Source organism: Squalius cephalus (genome assembly GCF_949319135.1).
Source record: "Squalius cephalus genome assembly, chromosome: 16".
NCBI classification, from domain to species: domain Eukaryota; kingdom Metazoa; phylum Chordata; class Actinopteri; order Cypriniformes; family Leuciscidae; genus Squalius; species Squalius cephalus.
Window position 1 is genome coordinate 33,938,929 of NC_137137.1, and position 20,840 is coordinate 33,959,768.

At 40.4% G+C, this 20,840-nt stretch overlaps 1 protein-coding gene across 3 annotated transcripts in view; it reads right to left on the reverse strand.

Moving 5' to 3' along the window:
- LOC307173287 (tumor necrosis factor receptor superfamily member 14-like) overlaps positions 1–20,840 on the reverse strand; it is a 27,262-nt gene continuing 6,422 nt past the window's right edge. The window contains exons 2-9 of one of the 3 annotated variants that reach the window (XR_013823820.1): positions 8,417–8,714; positions 7,964–8,089; positions 7,642–7,797; positions 7,406–7,493; positions 7,142–7,329; positions 6,752–6,785; positions 6,023–6,543; positions 1–483 (exon numbers count right to left, since the gene is read on the reverse strand). Coding sequence is in view for 1 of the 3 variants with exons in the window: in XM_079896287.1 (XP_079752413.1) it covers positions 6,766–6,785; positions 7,142–7,329; positions 7,406–7,493; positions 7,642–7,797; positions 7,964–8,089; positions 8,417–8,543 (705 nt within the window). In the remaining 2 variants the exon portion in view is untranslated. Of the gene's footprint in view, positions 484–507; positions 6,544–6,751; positions 6,786–7,141; positions 7,330–7,405; positions 7,494–7,641; positions 7,798–7,963; positions 8,090–8,416; positions 8,715–20,840 lie in introns of those variants that run through there. The other 2 variants (XR_013823821.1, XM_079896287.1) reach the window with 2 other exon arrangements.

Here is a 20,840-nt window from a genome sequence, read left to right on the forward strand (position 1 = left end):
ATAAGCTATATATAAAAGTTTATTCATTTGGTGAGCATCTTCATTCTTAAACAGCTATTAGGCAGCCTTGTCTCTAACCTGTTGTTTCAACCATGACGTCACCGGAAGTCCATAAATAATTTTTTTTAACAGTCACTTGTCGCCACCTACTGGCGGCGGAACAATGTTATCGATAAATGCGTTATTTTAAGCACCAAGGTTCTATCAAAAGCTGATTTTGATCGTTATCGTAGAGTAGACATCAGTGTTTATATTTGAACTTTCAACTTTTATCCAAGTACATCTAGGATAATTTTAACTTGCATCACACTAATAATGATACTATGAGGTTGAAAAGACTGTTTGTGAAGCTGTTTCATGACGACACAGCTTTGAATGTTGCTATATGATTTTGTCAAAGTTTAACTGACTCTACTATATTATCGCTTTCTCAGTATATGAGTAGTGGGAGGGCTTTTCAGTGCATTCAGTCTCGCGTCTCTTCTTTTTTTTTTTTTTTTTAATAAAGCTTTATTACATTCTTACAAAATACAAAAATACAAAACAAATTTAAGAACAAAATACAGATATAACATATAGCGAGAACAAAGCAAAATTGAAAAAAAAAACAAAAAAACAGGAGAGTATTTCATGTGAACAGTTTTAGGGATTTACAGATGTCAATAGTCCTTAGAGCCTTTGTGTTTTTTGACAAAGAGATAGTCATCATATATTGTTCAAGTTCTTTCTTCAGTAGAAAGAGTTCAGGCTTTCTATTGGTGAATTTGCTCTTGTGTATATGAAATTTTGCTAAAAAATAAAAACAGATTTATAAAATAAAAGGCATTACCATCTTTGTGATTAAAGTGATGAAAACCAAAAATAACATTCTTAAAATAAAGGTGAAAATCAGAAAATACAAAATCAGCAATAAACTTTTGGAAGTCCCTCCAGAATTTGTAAGTGAATTCACATGACCAAAATAATTGGGTAAATGTTTCAGGTTGCTCTAGGCAGAAAGAGCAGTTAACATTTATATTAGACTTAAATTTTGATAGATAATGTCTTGTAGGGTAGAATTTGTGTATCAGTTTAAATGAAATCTCTTTCATTTTATTTGTTAATAAGAACTTTTGAGGTAAAGTCCAAACTTTTTTCCAGCCACAAAATTAGACCAATAAAACGTGGCTGGTGGGATAGAAACTAGAGCATCCTGAAACATAGATCTTATCTTGGAGTTCAGACGCTTACCAGATGAAAAGCAAACCTTACCAAGAGAAGACTGACACACATCAGGAGGAATGAATGATAAGGGAGGAGAGCTGTAGGAGCACCTGAATAACATGCACAGACCAGAAGGGATAGCATCAAATACCACAGAAAATTCTCTAGGCGTTATTGGTAGGCTACATTATATCTCCTGAGAAATTCAGAGTAATTGTACAATAAGCCATCTTCTTTGAACAGTTGACTAACCAAAACAATTCCGTTGCTAAACCAATTATCCAAAAATAATGTTTTGTTTTTATAGACAATATTACAGTTATTCCAAATAAAACAGCTTTGTGGAGAGAAATTATGTTTGTAAATCAATGTCCATGCTAAAAGAACCTGTTGATGGAAATGAGAAAGTTTCAGTGGTATTTTTGGAATGCTATAATTGCATAGCAGCAGAAAGTTAAGGCCACCTAAATTTGAGAATACGAAATGAGAAATAAAAAATGCCAAATGGATGTGGGGTTGGGGTTTTTCCAAGTAGTTTTTGATCCAGTTTATTTTGAAGGTGTTATTAAGTGCACCAAAATCGATAAAATTCAAACCACCTTTGTCACAGGGAGGTAGTGGGTTTTATTCTTCCATAAAAATTGTGTAAGATTTTATTAATTGATTTACAAGTAGTGTTATCAACATGTAAAGATTGAGCAGTATAGGTTAGACGAGAGATTCCTTCAGCCTTTGAAAGCAGAACTCTGCCCTTCAAAGACAAGTCTCTCTGGAGCCAGTGATTAAGGATTTTTTGGGTTTTTTCTAAAATGGGAGTGAAATTTATAGCGCATCTGGATTGCTCATTTTTAGCGATTTGAATACCAAGGTATGTTACAGAGTTTTTTACAGGGATTCCATGAATTGAGGCCGCCAAGCAGGCATTAACAGGCAAAAGTTCACATTTATTTAGATTAAGGGAGAGTCCGGAGGCTCTAGAAAAGGATTGGATAGTGTCGAATGCCACCGATACTTGAGATGCATCCCTGAGAAATAGAGCAGTGTCATCTGCAAGCTGGCTTATGAGTATTTCTCTGTTAGCAATGACCAAGCCCTTTAACGGACTGAGTTTGATGTGTGAACTAAGGAGTTGTACAGAAAGGAGAAATAAATACACTGATAGGGGGCACCCCTGCCTCACTCCACGCTTCAGGGAAAATCTGGGGGAAGTACCGCTAGCAAGCTTTATAGAACTATTACTATTGGAATATAACATCTGAACTGCATTGTAAAAGGATTGACCAAAGCCAAATTTATTCAAAGCCGTAATAATAAAATCATGTTCCAGGGTGTCAAAAGCCTTATAGAAATCGAGAAAAAGAATAAAACTGTCATCTTGTACAAGTTCTGAGTAATCTATTATATCTAAAATTAATCTTATGTTGTTAGAAATATGACGATTCTGCATAAAACCAGATTGACTCTCATCAATAACTGTATCTAAAATAGGTTTTACTCTATTTGCAAGAATCAGTGCTAGTATCTTATAATCATTATTCAATAAAGAGATTGGTCGCCAATTATCTAAGAGCAGAGGGTCCTTTCTTGGTTTCGGAATCAGGGTGATTAGTCCCTGACATAAAGTGGGAGGGAGTGCACCCCTATCAATGCTTTCCTTAAAGACTTCCAAAAGAAATGGGGCTAAGCTGTCAGAGAATTGTTTATAAAGCTCGGCAGTAAGGCCGTCTGTTCCGGGGGACTTGTTTAGCTTAAGACACTTTATAGCATCTGTAACTTCATTTAGGGAAATTACCCTGTCACAAAATTCACTATCAGCCTCACTCAGCTGGGTGATATTATTTACAGAATTAAAAAAGGAAAAAGCAGCTTGAGGGCAATACTTGGAAGAGTAAAGTTTACTGTAAAAATCTGCACAATATTTCGCAATGGTGCTCTGATCATTAGAAATTGTCCCGTTAATATTTAATTTTAGAATAGAATTAGTGTTGGATTGATGTTTCTCTAGTCTGAAAAAGTAAGCCGAATTCTGCTCACCTTCTTCAAGCCACTTTTTGCAAGACCGGACAAATGCTCCTTCAGCTTTGCGCTTATAAATCTCATCCAACCTATGCTGCCAGTCATTTAGTTCAGTCTTATCAGATTCGCTGAAAGCCTCTATCGGTTTGGAAGTAAAAAAAGCAATCTTCTCTATTACCTCTGTCTCCTCAGTCCTCCTTCTCCTCGCTAACTCAGTGCAGTATTTTCTAAAAAATTTACCAAGTTCATATTTCAGAAGCTCCCAGTTATTACAGAATATCTTTTCAGCTAAAGCTTTGCTCCAATAATGTTTTATCAGATTATGAACTTCGGTAATCACTTCTTTATGCTCGAGGATAGTACTGTTAAGCTTCCAATATGAAGACTTAGCACTAGAGGAGGAAGGCAAAGGGACAGTTAAATGAATTGTTTTGTGATCTGAAAGTGGCGTAGGAAAAATATCTGTTTTAACTTCCTTCAAATCTTTTGAAATAAGCCAATAGTCGATGGGCGAGTGACTGGTCTGTGTCTTGTTGCACCAAGTATATGCTCTTTGAGCTGGATGCGAGTCCCTCCAGGAATCAGCCAAATCAAATCTTTGTGCAAATAGCCTTATATGTGAGGTAGAGGAGTCTGAACTTCTAGAGGGCCATCTATCCATACTGTTGTCCAACACAGTTGAAGTCGCCACCAAAGATTATGAAAGAATCTGGATATTTGGATAACCAGTGCAGCAAATGCTCTTCCAACTTGTCAAAAAAGATATTATTCTCTGTTTGATAGTTGAAGCCATACACATTGACTAGAATGTAAAAGGACTGTGCAGCCTCGAGTATTAAAAAAATGTAATGGCCATTTTTATCACAGTCAGAGATCAAAATTTTCCCATTAAATCTGCGTTTCAGTATACAAACACCTGCAGCCCGCTCTGTGCCATGGGACATCCACAAATCATCACCCCACTGCGACCTCCAGAAAGATTTGTCTTGTTCTGTTGAGTGGGACTCTTGTATAAAGCAAAAATCTATGTTAAACTGCTTGCAAAACAAAAATACGGCTTTACGTTTAATGTTGTTTCTTAAACCTCTCGCATTTAAGGAAATAATAGACAAAGACATAAGGATAAAATAAGATAAAAAAAAAAATAAAATAAAAAAAAAAGAAATAAATGAAAGCTTAGACCGAATAAGCGAACGAGTAGTTAAGTTGAAAACCTGTGGTCACTTAAGAGAGTACTGTAGAAGGTGAGAACTGCAAACCCTATGGGGGAAATGTGAACTTAGAACATAGCAAGAAATAGCAGTAAGTTAAGCTAATGTGGCATATGTACCATCTCAAATAATTGTACAGTTTGAAGAGAACAAACAATTAAACCTCTCACTCTTTATAGAAAAACAAAACAAAAACCTCACTCAATAAAAAGGCTGCTGTTCAGCTCTGTCAGGAGCAATAATCAAAGTGCTGCATGCCTACTTAGATTAAAGGGCATAAGATTATCAACAAAAGTACAGCAGTTAAATTCTAATCAGCTCTTTAGCGCGATTGCATACAAAATCAGGTAATAAAGAGAAAAAAATAAATTAATGTGAGAGATGGTAAAGACAGCTAAGCCATATTGTACTCCAGTTTGTACCTTGTGCCATCACAAAACCAGTCACTGAGGTGGAAAAATTTCTTTCCCATTCACGAACGCGCGTCCTCCAACGAAGAATGCCAGCTTGTTCTCCTTGCGTGCTTTATCCACGGCTGGCCAGAGTCGGTTTCTCCGGGCGCGGTCATCAGCTGACAGGTCCTCTGCCAGCTTCAAGTTGTTGTCTTTCAAGAAGGTTGACTTCTTGGCAGAACGCCAGACAGCATCACGGTAAATCCTGGATGTAAATTGTATAATGACTCCTCTGGGTTGGTTGTTGCTGGATTTCATAGGGCAGAGGCGGTGTACCGTGTCAACGACATCTGCAAGTTTATCTTTTGCCTCCGGTAAAACAGACTGACAGACCTGGATAACTTCTTGCCGCACGTCTTGCTTCTCCTTCTCGGCTAGGCCGTAAAGTTTAAGATTCCAACGGCGCGAGTAGCTCTCAAGATGAGAGATGTGCTTCGGCGTTTGTCTGACATTTTCCGACTTGCGTTTCCATATTGGAAACTCTGTCTTTCATGTCATTTATCTCGGCACAGACAGCATCAAAAGACTCTCTCACAGCTGTGATATGTTCAGTGTTCTCTTGAACAGCCTTTTTCATCTCGGAGATCACTATGGAGTTGCCGCTAACCATTTTTTCGAGAGTATCTGACCTCGAGTTAATCAGCTTGGTAAGTGACGAGAGCTGGGAGAGAACGGTAGATGTCTCCGTGTCAACTTTTCTTAGCTTACCAGCAGGAGAGGCACATGGTGTGATAGGGAGAGAAGGAAAGACTTCTTCCATGAGGACATGTTGTGATGGGTCGGAAGTTGCTTCCAAATAGTCATGCATGGAGTCGCCAGGAGTATTTTTAGCGTCGGCAGGCTTATGAGGAGTGGAAGTTGGCTTTGCTGGTTGGCTAACATTAGCAGGCTTGCTTACAGAGCCGATATTAGCTAGCGACTTCTTGGGTTCAGTCTTTCTCTTCTCTGGTTTGCTCATTTTGGTCCGTGGACAACAGCCAAAAGTTGCAGTGAGCAGTAATTGTCAAAAAAAAAAAAACCGCAATAAAGTATATGTTCACCCTATTCAATATAATTATAACAGCTAGGTTTGCAGAGCTCAACCAGAAGTGTCTGCTCAGAGCGCCATCTTGGCTCCTCCCCCTCTCGCGTCTCTTCTACACGTCCACTTAATAGGGATATTACGTCACTGATAGATGACGACACATTTCATCCTCTGTTGGAACAAAAGTGGCTAACTTCTGTTAACCCCGTCTATAAGCAAGGACAAAAATAAAGCAATTTAATTTTAATTAATATCAATTCTGGAATAAAAAAAATTAAAAAACAATTTTATAACTGTAAAAAAAAATACTTGTTTGTAAACAAATGATTGACATTTAGAAAAATGTAGCATTGGTCCATGTTGATTCAGAGTTTAGATCATCTGAAGTCTTCACAGGAGACAGAATAAGAAAGGTCTTCACAGGAGTTGGCCTTCTCTCTTCATTGGTGTTGGGCAAAGGAGAGATGCAACTATTTCTGCGAGTGGGGGAATAGTCTGCATTTGTTCGTAAGTATGTGCAATGGCATGGCACCGGTCCTGATGTGGAGACAGTTCTGATTAGTCTGGAAACTGTAGCTATTCCTAGTCGTTTACGGGTTGTTCCTATCCGAATTGATCAGAAGTGTTCATCAAACAGCTGAAAACACAGTGAATGAAAGCATTACTTTCCAAGTTGAACAGGCACAAATAACGTTTTGCATTGCTTTCTCACAGTCAAACCACAGAAGACCAACATAGTGTTAAATAAATCACAATTAAAATCTAATATTATGTCACTGAAGTTTCTCATCATGTACATGAGCTGATTAAATGTGGTGTATGTCAATATGAATTACTACTCTTACCCATTCTGGCTTTTTCATTGAGATTTCCCATTTCCTTTTAACAGAAAACAGATTAACATAAATTTTGTTATTTAAAACAAATTAAAAGTAATTTGTTTTCTTTTTTTTCTCTTTAATGTGAAAAAAGAAAAACTTTCAATACCTGTATTCCTGTATGAACAGAAGGGAGACAAAATTATAATTTAATCAATTATTTTACTCACTGCGTCACCCTCTTTTTTCTAATTGTAGCAAATATAGTGTATATGAATGATTGTCAAAAAGTATTCCAGCTCCATGACTGTATTTATTTATTTATTTAATTTGGCTGAATTTGCATAGAAATTATATGAAAAACAACTCTATATCTCATACTACAAAAACGTTCTGAACAAATTGATTAAAGCTCACCTGACTGATGAGATTGTCTCTTCTTTTGAAAATGTTTGATTATAAGAACACTTATTACAGTAATTATTATTATTACTACAGTAACTGTAACACTAACAGCAATGGCTGTAACATCAGGGAGATTTCCACATTCACTGTCAGACGACTGTGTTCCTGGATTTATTTCAGTAAGTCCCAATGCTTCACACCTGTGAATAATATCCAGGATCAGATGTAAAATGATGAGCAACAGCACACACCAACAGTGTATAAGAGAACACTTACTTTGTGTGTGGTTTACAGGATGATAAAGAGCCATTTGAATATGTGTCAGCTGTACAGTCAGCACATACTGTATCTGTGGAGCCAGTGCCTGTAGACAATGGACATATAGTTACATAAAGATGTTTAAAATAAAATAAATAAATGCTCTCGTTTCCTTAACTGCCACTAATGCACAGATATCAATAAACAGCATTTCATGCACTGTCCATGCATCTTTATATAATGTGATCATTTACCTGCTTGTTTGATGTATTGTCCAGGTCTGCATTCAGAGTGTTGCACAGCGAGTCTACAGGTGTGTTTATATGGATCAATGCAGAAGAATCTTTCCAGTGGCTCACACACAGTATCTGACGACCGAGTGCAGGCTTTACTCACTCTTAACCCTCGCTCTAAGACAGAAATGTGTCAGCAGAAACCATATCACATTAGTTACTGTAGGAACAGTTACCCATGAGCAACTAGCTTGCATCTCTTTAGATGCTAGATCACCTCTTAAGTAAATTATAACAACTTTTTAATTTTCAGATGAACACATTTAAAGGGGGAAACACTCACTTAAATCACACTCTGTACATGTAAGGCATTTTGATAAGCCGTTGGGTAAATCAATATAAGTGGATTCAGGGCATGGAGCACAGGTTGTGCTGGTATCATCTGTGCAGTGCGAAGAAACATGGTTTCCTAAAAAGCAGCACATAAAATTTGTTATTGAATTTCAACAGAAATCACTTAATAATGTGATGGTAAATGCACTGTCATGGTATTCTGACTTTATAATTTAGTTTTTTTTCCTCTAACCAAACAAATGCTTTTATGCCAGAAAAAATATATTCATTAATGCAGAATAAAGCAGATTATCATCACTGAAGTAATAACTTCACATACTTGCAGTAAAAAAAACATACTGATAAAGAATTAAAAAAAAATCTAAAGTTACAAACTTTGAAATTATACAAATTGTGTAAAACATGTAAACTATATGGTATAACTTTTTATTATCAGTCTTACCAGGAGCACACATTGGACAGCATTGCCCATCTATCTCAAATTCAGCAGGAGCACATCGACTAGAGCAAAGTTCATAGTAAAGTGGAAGAATAACAGTAATGAGAAGAGTAATCCTTAAAGTGGTCATGCCACATGAACGTCCTCAGCCTTCACAGTAGCGGTGTCGTTTGCTGCATGGTCTGATGTCTGAAGAGAAGCTGATGGCAGGACTCAAGACAGCCGTTCAAACATGCAGATCTTGTGCAGGCTGTATTTCCCACAAGCATCTTGCAGACATATCCATTCTCTGTCAAACAAACTAAGAACAGAAAGAAAAACAAGAACAAGAAATGAATAAGCTCACTGTGAACTTTTGTCTTGATAATATTTAGGAAAGAAATCTCTCATTAGTTTACTTCCATCATTTTTAACATTTTCCTTAAAACATCAAAAACTTTTCCACCACAGTGTCATTTTCAGTGACTTGTTTTCATTTCTGTTAAAATGCTTTTTTTTTTTTTTTTTTTTGCTTCTTATATGGTTTTATAAAAACGATTTGGTGATATACTTAATGCCATGATAATAAAATAAGAATTATTGTGTTTATTTATTCCGTAGTTGTAATTCCGTAGTTGTAGTTATGTATTCCGTAAATGTTTTATTTATTAAACATTTCGAGGAATAAAAGAGACAAATCTTTGTTTTGCTATAGGTACAGTATTCTAAATGCAGAGTCTTTATAAAAAAATCATGTTTTCTTTTCATAATAAATACTAGTAGGCTACGGAATAAATAAACACAATAATTCTTATTTTATTATCATGGCATTAAGTATATCACCAAATCGTTTTTATAAAACCATATAAGAAGCAAAAAAAAAAAAAAAGCATTTTAACAGAAATGAAAACAAGTGGGAGGAACAAAAGACAAAACTACTTTCACTTTAGAACGAACGAAACGAAACGAAATTCAGAAATAACACGTACAGGACTGTAGGATCAAAGCGACTCATAAAAGATAAAGGCACACATTTATAGAATTCGGTCAGTTGTCGACTGCCATTAAAATACGGACAACAAAAGCTTATTTTGTGGCGTGATTATTTAGGCTAGTGGCAGGGGTGTTTCTAGGTTTTAAAAACATCAGGGGCTGAGCCTGAAACATCAGGGGCTGGGTAACAAGATAACATGATTCGATACAGAGAATAATGTATATTTTAGGCCTATATGCAGGGGGGCAGACTGGTTAAAAAATTCAGTCCTGGCACACCACACCAGGCCATATTACCACACAGACACACACATTCAAATGTGAGGTAGTTAGGGGGGTTCGGGGGCATGCTCCCCCGAGAAAATTTTGATTTCTCAGACCTACATATGTGAAGGCCAACATTTTTTGATAACAATAGCTTTAAAAGCATGTCAGTGGGCAGTAGCATAAATTATATGGCAAGCAGATAACAGATTCTCAAACATGAGAATGAGGATAAATGTTGAAATGAATGATCCACACTATAAAATGGAAATGCAAAATGTTTCTGCTTATTGTTGACAATACACAATCACATATTCCAAACAGGAATGGCCTTAAATGAGAAATCTTTCAAGGATTATTTTGCATAAACTTTTTAGCATTAAAGTTTGGTTTCAGCAACTTGTTTCTTTCTTGAGTTAATCAATGTTTTTGGCACTATTAAATAAGTTCAATTAAATTTCAATTGTTCACTCATAAAGACAGTCACTTGTCACCACCTACTGGCTTAATGATACAAGTTGCGCAAACACAGACAAGCGGAGTGATACAAACTGTGAAAAGGCTGATGCTGGTGAAATATTCTAACACGTTCGAGGACCTTATATATATATATAGGCTACATATCAGAGTTAAATAGGAATACATTGTAATAATGTTAATCAAGCAGACTAAATCACACGACTGCGCAGCAATATTTAAGCACATTATACAAAGAAAATAATACAGATCTAGACAAATTGGGTTGCTTATAGTTAAAATAATGTCATGAACGATCATTTAGGCTAGATGTAGGCCTATTTTTCACATTTTTGGTCACAAAATATTTAGTCAGTTTTGATGACTTTGCAATATTGATAAAATGTTAGTATATTAAAAATGAAAATTGAGTAGGGCTACGCCAAAATGTGTATAATTTATATGTAGCCTACAAAGGAATCCAAAAGCCCCGACATAGAGTTTTGACGCAACTTTAATCTCCCTTTTGGTTGTATGACGACAGAACACGACGTTACATGCTAGTAGTTTATTTTGCGTGATACAGGGCACGCCGCATTTGCGTGATAGAAGAGTGCGCCGCGAGCAAACGGCTGGCACGACGTAAGTGTAGCTGGTTTAAAAAAATTGTAAAATGTCATGAAGATCGTTAGTGAACTTCATCAAAACTTAATTATTTTTTTTTTGTGTTTTTATATTTGTGTGCTGAGTTGTAATCTGCTACAATGTACATAATTCTAGTGGGAACCATTTATGCAGAATATTGTTGTATATGGGGCACAAATTGGTGACGCAAATGATACCTCGTGCGAACAGCGCCATCTTTAGAAGCACATTTGCCGCTGACTGGGTCAAATGTGCTCTCTCTCGCTCATCTGACAAGCGTGCTGGTAGGGACATTTTGATGTGTATTAAACAATGTAATCGATTTATTTCATGAGATAAATGATGGTTAAGTGAAATGAAAAGCTGTGATGTCATGAAATTGAATGCATTTAGTTGTTTTTTGATTGTTTTACTGACTAGTTTTGCTTCCTAGCTTTCTCTGTGCTGTATGAGCAGACTGAAGGGGAGAGACGTGTATGCCAATTAATTGTGCTCTGTATTTCTGCAGGTGTGTTCAATTGTTTGTTATATGTTGAGAAATGTTTGAAATGTTTAATATCAAGTTTATATGAGTTTGATACATACAAAAAAGAATGAGGTCTGTATGCAAAAGTGATGTCATATTTAAAGTGACAGTTTATTTGTGTAATTAACTTGTAACTTTTGACATTTTTTCCCCCATCTAATGTATTTACTGATACAAGTAAATGGTGAAGAAATTATATTTTCCCTTATATATTATTTTGTATGCCATAAGGGTGACCTGTGTTTTGTGGCTTACTATATTTTGTGATTTAATTTATTTTATTATTTGCCCTATGTTTTGTAAGTATTGATTGATTAAATTAAGATCTTGAGAAGCACATTTGCCGCTGACTGGGTCAAATGTGCTCTCTCTCGCTCATCTGACAAGCGTGCTGCTTTCTCTGTGCTGTATGAGCAGACTGAAGGGGAGAGACGTGTATGCCAATTAATTGTGCTCTGTATTTCTGCAGAATAAAGATCCTGAGACCTCTTTCATCAGCGTCGTCTTCACTGTTTAGAGAACAAACACAACCAGAGTAAAACTGTTACATAAAAATGGTGCCGTGATCTACTGGATCTACTGGTTTGGCCGCAGCCGATCACCGGAGTTGTGCAACGAGTTTGTGATGTCTGGATGCTGCATGCGGAGGCTGTGGAATCTATTTCGCCATTGAACTGGTAACTGTAAAAGGATAAGAGAATCCAATTTTTTTTTTCTCTCTTTTTTTTTTTTGCGGACTGACTTATTGAACTGTTGTTTTTCCTCATCATACTTATTGGACATTCTCTGGGGTCAGTTTTCTTTTGTTTATTCTGTCATTGTTGTAAATTTATACTATGGCTGGAGTAAGGAAAGATTCCGATATGATAACTCCATATCTTGGGAGGGGTAGAGGGTTGTTGGGGGTGGGCGAACCTGCCATTGGTAAACCTAGAGCATGGGTGTCCAAACTACGGCCCGCGGGCCGTCCAGTTTTTATTGGCCCGCAGCCAGGGTCCGAAATTAACACCCGCCAAGAGCCAATTAAGTGCGGTTAGATTTTCCGTTTGGCTAGTAAATCTCAAAAGGCTATCCGCCACACTGGCGGGTGAATGTTCATCATACCAAAATAGTAATACAAAAGTATTACAATTGCCTTTTGTAATGTTATGATGCCTGGAAATTAGTTCAAATCTCCTGCGAATCTAGAGCGAGCGAGCGAGCAAAAGCGCGCATGCAAACGGCAGAGAGGGAGAGAGAGACCTTGCGTGTCTCTCTCTCTCTCTTTCTCTCTCTCTCTCTCATGCAGTGGTGACGCGTTCATATAAACGGCACCTAAACGCTGTAAAAAAATATTGCAATGAGACATTTTAATTGTTTAAACAAGTGTTTCTGTGTCAGCTGCAAAGATGAAGTTGACACTGACTCACGATCTTCGCAGTAGGCTATGTGAACGCGTCGGAGAAAAATGCATTTCTTACGGATTAGCCTACATAGCCTAGTTTTATTTAGTTTTGAATGGTTCTGTTTAAAAGTAGAAATTTCAAGCTTTCTGTAGATAACAGATATAGGAAATTTCTAATTTGTTTAGGTCTGTGAGGCGAGTAGCCTATACGCTGAGTTTCGGTTCATGTAGCTTAAGCTCCAGCCTGAACGTGTTGTGATTATACAAAAATAATGAAACATGGATTAAAATTAAGATAAAATGAATACAAAACGAAATTCGTTTCAAAGAGAGGTGTGCTTTCTGTTTGATGTCTCTGTGAAAGTTTTAAAAGCATCCTTAATGGAGAACGAACGGTTAGGTTACATAACATGTTTTTTCCTCATAAATGCGAACACGAAATAAAAGATAAAATACTTTTAAAAAGACAAATCATCAATTTTTGGAAAAAGAAATATGGATTTATAGCTTTTGAAAAAATATGGTTGGATTTATAGCGTTTTGAAAAAAATATGGATGGATTAATAGCGTTTTGGAAAAAAATATGGATGGATTAATAGCGTTTTGGAAAAAAATATGGATGTATTTTATAGCATTTCGAAAAAAAAATACTTTGAATTTATCATCAACAATATTGTTGTTTGATTTAATAATCATTAATCCAACATATTCAACAAATTCTAAAAATATAATGAATATGACCCACACAAGAAGCTTGAGCTCAACTCTGTTGCACTTCTCAGTTTCAACACTAGATGGAGCCAGGCACAGACACAGTGCTTGTCAACCGTTAACCGTTACTAAAAAAAAAAGAGCAAAGAAAAACTTTTACCGCGAGAAATGGCAGCACTGAAGAAACGGAAAATAGCAAGTGAGTGTAGAAGACTTCAAACACGGTGGGAAAATGAATATTTTTTCAAAGAAATCAAAGGAAAGTGTGTCTGTTTAATTTGCAATGAAGATGTTGCTGTGATGAAAGACTATAATGTCCGTCGGCACTATGAAACCAAACATCAGAGCTACACATTGTACACCGGTGACGAACGAACACAGAAAGTCAAGCAAATGTCAGCTAGCCTGCAAGCTCAACAACAGTTTTTTTTTCGTGCTAATAAAATACAGGAAAATGCCACAACAGCAAGCTATGAAGTCGCTAAACGTATTGCCCAGCACGGCAAACCGTTCTCAGACGGTGGTTTCATAAAGCAGTGCCTCATCAAAGTCACAGAAATAATTTGCCTGGAGAAAGTGCAGGATTTCAACAACGTGAGCTTATCCAGAAATACAGTGGTGCGGAGAATCGAGGACTTGTCAGCGAACGTTAAACTTCAGCTGAGAGACAAAGCTTGTGCTTTTGATTTTTACTCGATAGCATGCGATGAGAGCACAGATGCTACAGACACCGCGCAGCTGTTAATTTTTTTGCGGGGAGTAGATGATAATTTTTGCTGTACGGAGGAGCTGCTTGATATGATGAGCCTAAAAGGCACAACGACGGGAAGAGATATTTTTGAAGCTGTGTCAGAGGCAGTTGAAAAGATGGGACTTAATGGGACAAGCTCTGTGGAGTAACAACGGATGGAGCTCCGGCCATGACGGGTGATCGCAAAGGAATGGCATCAATGGTGTGCGCCAAGGTAAAAGAGAGCAGAGGTGAGGCTGTTAAGATGCACTGTATAATCCACCAAGAAGCACTGTGTGCCAAAACTGTCCAGCTGGGCGATGTGATGAACACTGTTATAAAAACTGTCAACATAATTCGAGCTAGAGGACTGTACCACAGAGAATTTCAAGCTTTCCTTTCTGACGTGGATGCTGAATACGGGGATGTACTCTACCACTCTGAGGTGCGCTGGCTGAGCCGCGGCTATGTGCTGCAGCGGTTTTATTCGCTGAGATCAGAAATCGATCAGTTTATGAAAGAGAAGGGCCGACCTCTTCATGAACTGAGTGACCCTCTGTGGCTGGCCGACCTGGCATTTTTAGTTGATCTTACTCATCATCTCAATACACTGAACTAGAACCTACAAGGCAAAGATCAGCTGGTGCCACATCTGTATGCGCACATTAAAGCCTTCTGTGTAAAGCTCCGCCTGTTTGAGGCACAACTACGAAGCTTTAATGCTGCACACTTCCCTGCGCTGTCTGAAATCAAGTCTGCTTTTCCAGAGGTCGACCTTTCTGCTAAAAAGGAGAAATATGTGTCTGTGATTGCATCCCTCATGACAGAATTCAACCAGCGTTTCCAAGATTTTTCTGTCATTGAAAAACAAATCAAGCTGTTCTCGACCCCCTTCCTGGTGGATGCAGAAGAAGTGGAAGAGAGTCTGCAGTTAGAACTGATTGAAATGCAATGTGATGATTCTCTGAAGAGTCAACATCATCTTCTCTCCCTCCCTGACTTCTATCAGAGGTTGGATAGTGCCAAGTTTCCTCTGATGAGACGCCACGCAAAAAGAATGATGAGCCTGTTCGGCTCAACATACATATGTGAACAAACATTTTCCCTGTTAAATCAGAACAAAAGCAGACTGAGAACCAGAATGGCTGATAGTCATCTCTGTGAAGTCCTTCGTGTCTCAACCACCAAACTTTCTCCTGACATGTCAGCCATCCTTCAATCCAAAGGACAGCATCACTGCTCTCACTGAGTGCAATGTTTTTCACATTATACTGTAGAGTTAGAAATAGGCTACAGTACACACTGTTACAACCCCCTGTGCCACCTGCAGTCCTGTCGTTCCAGTGTACGGGCAGGGTTGGGCTTCCAGTTCCAGTTATACACCTGACTCTTTGCAAACTGTCACAGTGTCTGTTGTGTTTCCACTGGGTGTCCACTAGAGGTCCCTTCCTTCCTGTCTCCATTCATCCGGGAACCACATTTCCCATAATCCTTGTTTGTTCCCATCACTTGTGAACCTGAGCCGGTGGTGTCTGTTCCTGAGCCTGAGCCGGTGGTGTCTGTTCCTGAACCTGAGCCGGTGGTGTCTGTTCCTGAGCCTGAGCCGGTGGTGTCTGTTCCTGAGCCTGAGCCGGTGGTGTCTGTTCCTGAGCCGGTGGTGTCTGTTCCTGAGCCGGTGGTGTCTGTTCCTGAACCTGAGCCGGTGGTGTCTGTTCCTGAGCCGGTGGTGTCTGTTCCTGAGCCGGTGGTGTCTGTTCCTGAGCCTGAGCCGGTGGTGTCTGTTCCTGAACCTGAGCCGGTGGTGTCTGTTCCTGAACCTGAGCCGGTGGTGTCTGTTCCTGAGCCGGTGGTGTCTGTTCCTGAGCCGGTGGTGTCTGTTCCTGAGCCTGAGCCGGTGGTGTCTGTTCCTGAGCCGGTGGTGTCTGTTCCTGAGCCTGAGCCGGTGGTGTCTGTTCCTGAACCTGAGCCGGTGGTGTCTGTTCCTGAGCCTGAGCCGGTGGTGTCTGTTCCTGAGCCTGAGCCGCTGGTGTCTGTTCCTGAACCTGAGCCGGTGGTGTCTGTTCCTGAGCCTGAGCCGGTGGTGTCTGTTCCTGAGCCTGAGCCGGTGGTGTCTGTTCCTGAGCCTGAGCCGGTGGTGTCTGTTCTGTTCCTGAACCTGAGCCGGTGGTGTCTGTTCCTGAACCTGAGCCGGTGGTGTCTGTTCCTGAACCTGAGCCGGTGGTGTCTGTTCCTGAGCCTGAGCCGGTGGTGTCTGTTCCTGAGCCTGAGCCGGTGGTGTCTGTTCCTGAGCCTGAGCCGGTGGTGTCTGTTCCTGAACCTGAGCCGGTGGTGTCTGTTCCTGAGCCTGAGCCGGTGGTGTCTGTTCCTGAACCTGAGCCGGTGGTGTCTGTTCCTGAACCTGAGCCGGTGGTGTCTGTTCCTCCACCCTGGCCGCCCGATGGGTCGTCTTTGCCGTGGTCGCTCGAGGGGAAGTCTCCGCCCTGGCCACCCGATGGACTATCTGTTCCGCCCTGGTCGCCTGAATTACACCCAGCTGTTCCCATTTATGTTGTTAGTGTCTGTGCATAAATACCCTGTTTGTGTTAGTTCATGTTACGGAGTCATTATTGTATGTCACTCGTCAATTCTAAGGTTTGTTTTCTAATCTATTCTCGTTTTTGTTCTTGCTTGTTTTGTTTATTCGTTATCTGACTGATTAAATGGTTTTTCGACACTGGTATGGAGGACTACGATTCTGATTATTTGGACTTTGACTCTTGCATGGATGATGATTATTTGGATTGCCCTGATTACCATGTTGCTGCGGTTGGATCCACCCATTTCTCCGCTAGTGATCGTGACACAAACACACACAACTGACATTGCATTTAATTAATACTTTAATAATAAACAGTTTTTTTTAAAAAAACCTAAACTGTTTGTTTGTGTTCCTTTTTATGTTGAGACCTTGAGTAACAAGCCAGGTTGTAAAAATACAGTATTCATGTGTCAATATGTCACCTCTAGTGTGTGGCCCGGCCCATTGTTTATTTTTCTGTATTTGGCCCTCACTAAAAAAAGTTTGGACACCCCTGACCTAGAGTATTAGTCTACAGTCCCCAACCACCTAATACCGTACCAGAACATCCTGTTGGGCCGACCGCCTCTACTCCTAGTGATGCTAATGATAACGTTGCGCAGCAGTTACGTGATCTCATTGGTGAATTAGGCAGTCAAATAGGGGATTCCATTGCCACACGGCTATTAGCTAGCCAATGCCCAGTCACCCCCTCCAATTCAGTCACATTTGGTGCTGTTGCGCCAGAGCTCTCTAACGCAGGCCGAAATCTCACTAATGTCAGCCTGATAGTCAAGCCAGATGTCAGAGAACCCCCAATGTTTAGAGGAGATGGAACAGACAAGTACACGGTTCAGGAGTGGATTGAGTTGATGGAATTGTATCTCCACAAAGCAGATTGCTCTGACACAGATCAGGTAGACGAGATACTGAGCCACCTGCTAGGCAGGGCTAAGAGCATTGTCAAGGTCAGACTCAAAAGCAGCCCTGACGAAGCCATCTCCCCTGTAACCATCTATGATGTGTTAAGGCGTTACTTCAGTGAAAGTCCTGGATCATGTCAACCGCTGGCTGACTTTTACGCGACTCGACCCAAAGTAAATGAGTGCCCTGTTGATTACTGGGTAAGATTGAACGCAGCTGCCGAGTTAGCAGAAAGTCATTTGCAGAAACAAGGCGAAAAGATGAAAAACATGAGTTCTGAAATTGCGATGATGTTCATCAGAAACTGTTCGGAGCCAAACCTCTCTAGTATGTTTCGGTGTAAACCTATCAGTAAATGGTCAGTCACTGAAATCCAAGAGGCCATTGACGAGCACCAGAGGGAAGTCCAGTCTAAAAAACTGTCTGCTGTCGCACATAATGTTAGCGCGGTCCAAGTTGCTGCAGCTGAATTATCTACCTACCCTCATGCTGTCATCAAGGGAGAGAGTTTGAAATCAGATGCACCCATTAATGTCCCTGTAAATTCTTTGAAGGCTGCTGATCCTGCAACTTCGGAAGCAGGCACTTTGGAGCGTGTCTTGAGTATGCTGGAAAGGGTATTGGAGCGTACTAGTCAGAGTGCTCCTGCCTCACAGCAGAGAACTACTCAGTGGCGCAACTTTTCCCCATGCAGAGTCTGCGGTGATAGGAATCATTCCACCCGTTCACATTGTATGAGAGAAAGGAGATGTTTGTCATGCATGGAGATTGGGCATCAACAGAAGCAATGCCACAAAGTCGTCAGCTCTGCTAGTCCATCTGCTTCTGACCCGCACGTTCAGGGAAACTAATTCACTCACGTATGGGAGGGGATTATGTGAGTGCAAAGTGTCAGACCCTCAATGTGGATGATGATTTATTTGTTTATGATGAATGTTGCAAGTCTGTCTCCAGTGACAGTATCGTCTTGTTCCAGAATGTCACGAAGTTGGGAAAGGCAGACAGTCTGTTCTATACTTCAGTACTATTGAACGACAAAGTCACAGTCCAAGCGCTACTAGATAGTGGATCTATGGCGTGTACAATCAATGAGGAAACAGAGCATGAACTGTTGGGTATGGGGATGTCTGCACAGGTTGACCAGTTGCACATGGACGTTCTTCTTGTTGGCTGTGGAGGTGTTAGAGTCAGACCGAAGGGAGTTTATCAGCTGAAGATGGACGTGTGTGGCGCATCAGTGAGTGTGCCTACGTTTGTTGTCCCGGGACAGAGGGATCAGTTAATTCTGGGAACTAATGTTATTAAATTCATCCTCACCCAACTCAAGCAAACCTCTAGCTATTGGAACGTCATGAATCGTCCTGAGTCATCTGGAGAACCTGAAGTAGAGCAGTTTCTAAACATGTTGTCAGGCATTAACAGGTGGAAGGGTAGTGTAATCCCTGATATTGTGGGCACTGCAAAATTGGCTCAGGCTGTCACTTTGTTGCCCCGGCAAGAACACCTCGTGTGGGGTAAACTTCCGTCAAGCACACCTATTTCCATGGGAAGTACTATTGTGATTGAGCCACCCAAAGCGCAGACCCACAAGAAAGGCATCATGGTGGGAAGAGTCATAGCCTCTATGTCTGGTGATGGGTGGGTCCCAGTCAGGATCATGAATCCCTTTGATAAGGCTATTACACTGAGAAGAAACTCAAAAATAGCTGATGTCTATCCTGTTGTGGCTGTTGAGGACCTCAGTGTGCATCCTGATCGCAACAGTACAAATATGGTGAGTGTGCAGAGCCAGGACATCAGAGACATTGATGAGGGAGGTTGCCCTGACTTCGGGCTAAGTGAAAGCCTGCAGAAACTGGGCCTTGGTGATTTAGATATTGAGTCATGTGAAGTATCCCACTATTGGAAGAGGCAACTGGTACAGCTCATTAGGAGGCATGAGGACGTATTTTCCAAGCACAAACTGGATTGCGGAAAGGCCAATGAGTTTGTCCACCATATTCGTTTATCAGACGACCGTCCCTTCAGACTTCCATACCGCCGTGTTCCACCTGCACAGTACCAGAAGCTGAGGAGTGTTCTCTCTGACATGGAGGAACAGGAAATCATACGCAAGTCCAATAGTGAGTGGGCCTCTCCACTTGTGTTGGTATGGAAGAAGAATGGAGACCTTAGAGTGTGTGTGGACTACTGCTGGCTGAACGCTCGGACTGTTAAGGACGCCCACCCCTTGCCTCATCAGGCAGACTGTTTAGCAGCTTTGGGAGGGAATGTCTTCTTTAGTGCAATGGACTTAACCTCTGGTTTTTATAACATCATAATGTCTGAAGAGGACAAAAAGTTCACTGCCTTCACGACTCCTATGGGTCTGTATGAATTCAACCGTCTGCCGCAAGGGCTCTGTAACAGTCCAGCCAGCTTTATGCGACTAATGACCAACATCATCAGAATTTCCTCACGTTGTTATGCTATCTCGATGATCTTCTTGTGTATGCTCCAAATGAAGAAGCAGCAATTGAGCGGCTTGAGCTGGTGTTTACTAGGCTGAGAGCACACGGACTGAAGTTAGCCCCAAAGAAGTGTCATTTTCTGAGGAGAAGTGTGAAATTTCTGGGGCATGTCATTGACGAAACTTGAGTGGCAACAGATCCAGATAAAGTTAGTGCCATTTCTGCCATATCTGAATCTGATCTGATGATGCCAGATGGAGTAACACCTTCGCAGAAAAAGATAAGGTCATTTTTGGGAATGGTGTTATACTATCAAAACTTCATCCAAAACTGCTCCAGTATAGCGAAGCCTTTGTTCACCTTGACCGCTGCACCCAGAGGAAAGAAGACCACTGTGAGAGGTGCTGCGTCATTTAGGAGACTGAATCCCAGTGATTGGAAACATGAGCACAGTGTCGCGTTCCAAAAGCTAAAGACGGCTCTGTTAGAATCTGTTGTGCTAGCTCACCCTGATTTCAGCCAACCATTCATTCTATGTACTGATGCGTCTATGGATGGATTAGGAGCTGTACTATCACAAGTCTCAGAAGGAGAAATTAAGGCACGTCCTATTGCCTTTGCCAGTAAAGCTCTCACTCGTGCACAAGCTAAGTACCCTGCTCATCGCCTAGAGTTTTTGGCTCTGAAGTGGTCCGTCTGCGATAAGTTCAGTCACTGGCTGAAGGGACATGACTTCACTGTCTGGACGGACAACAATCCCTTGACATACATCATGAAAAAGCCAAAGCTTTATGCATGTGAGCAGAGG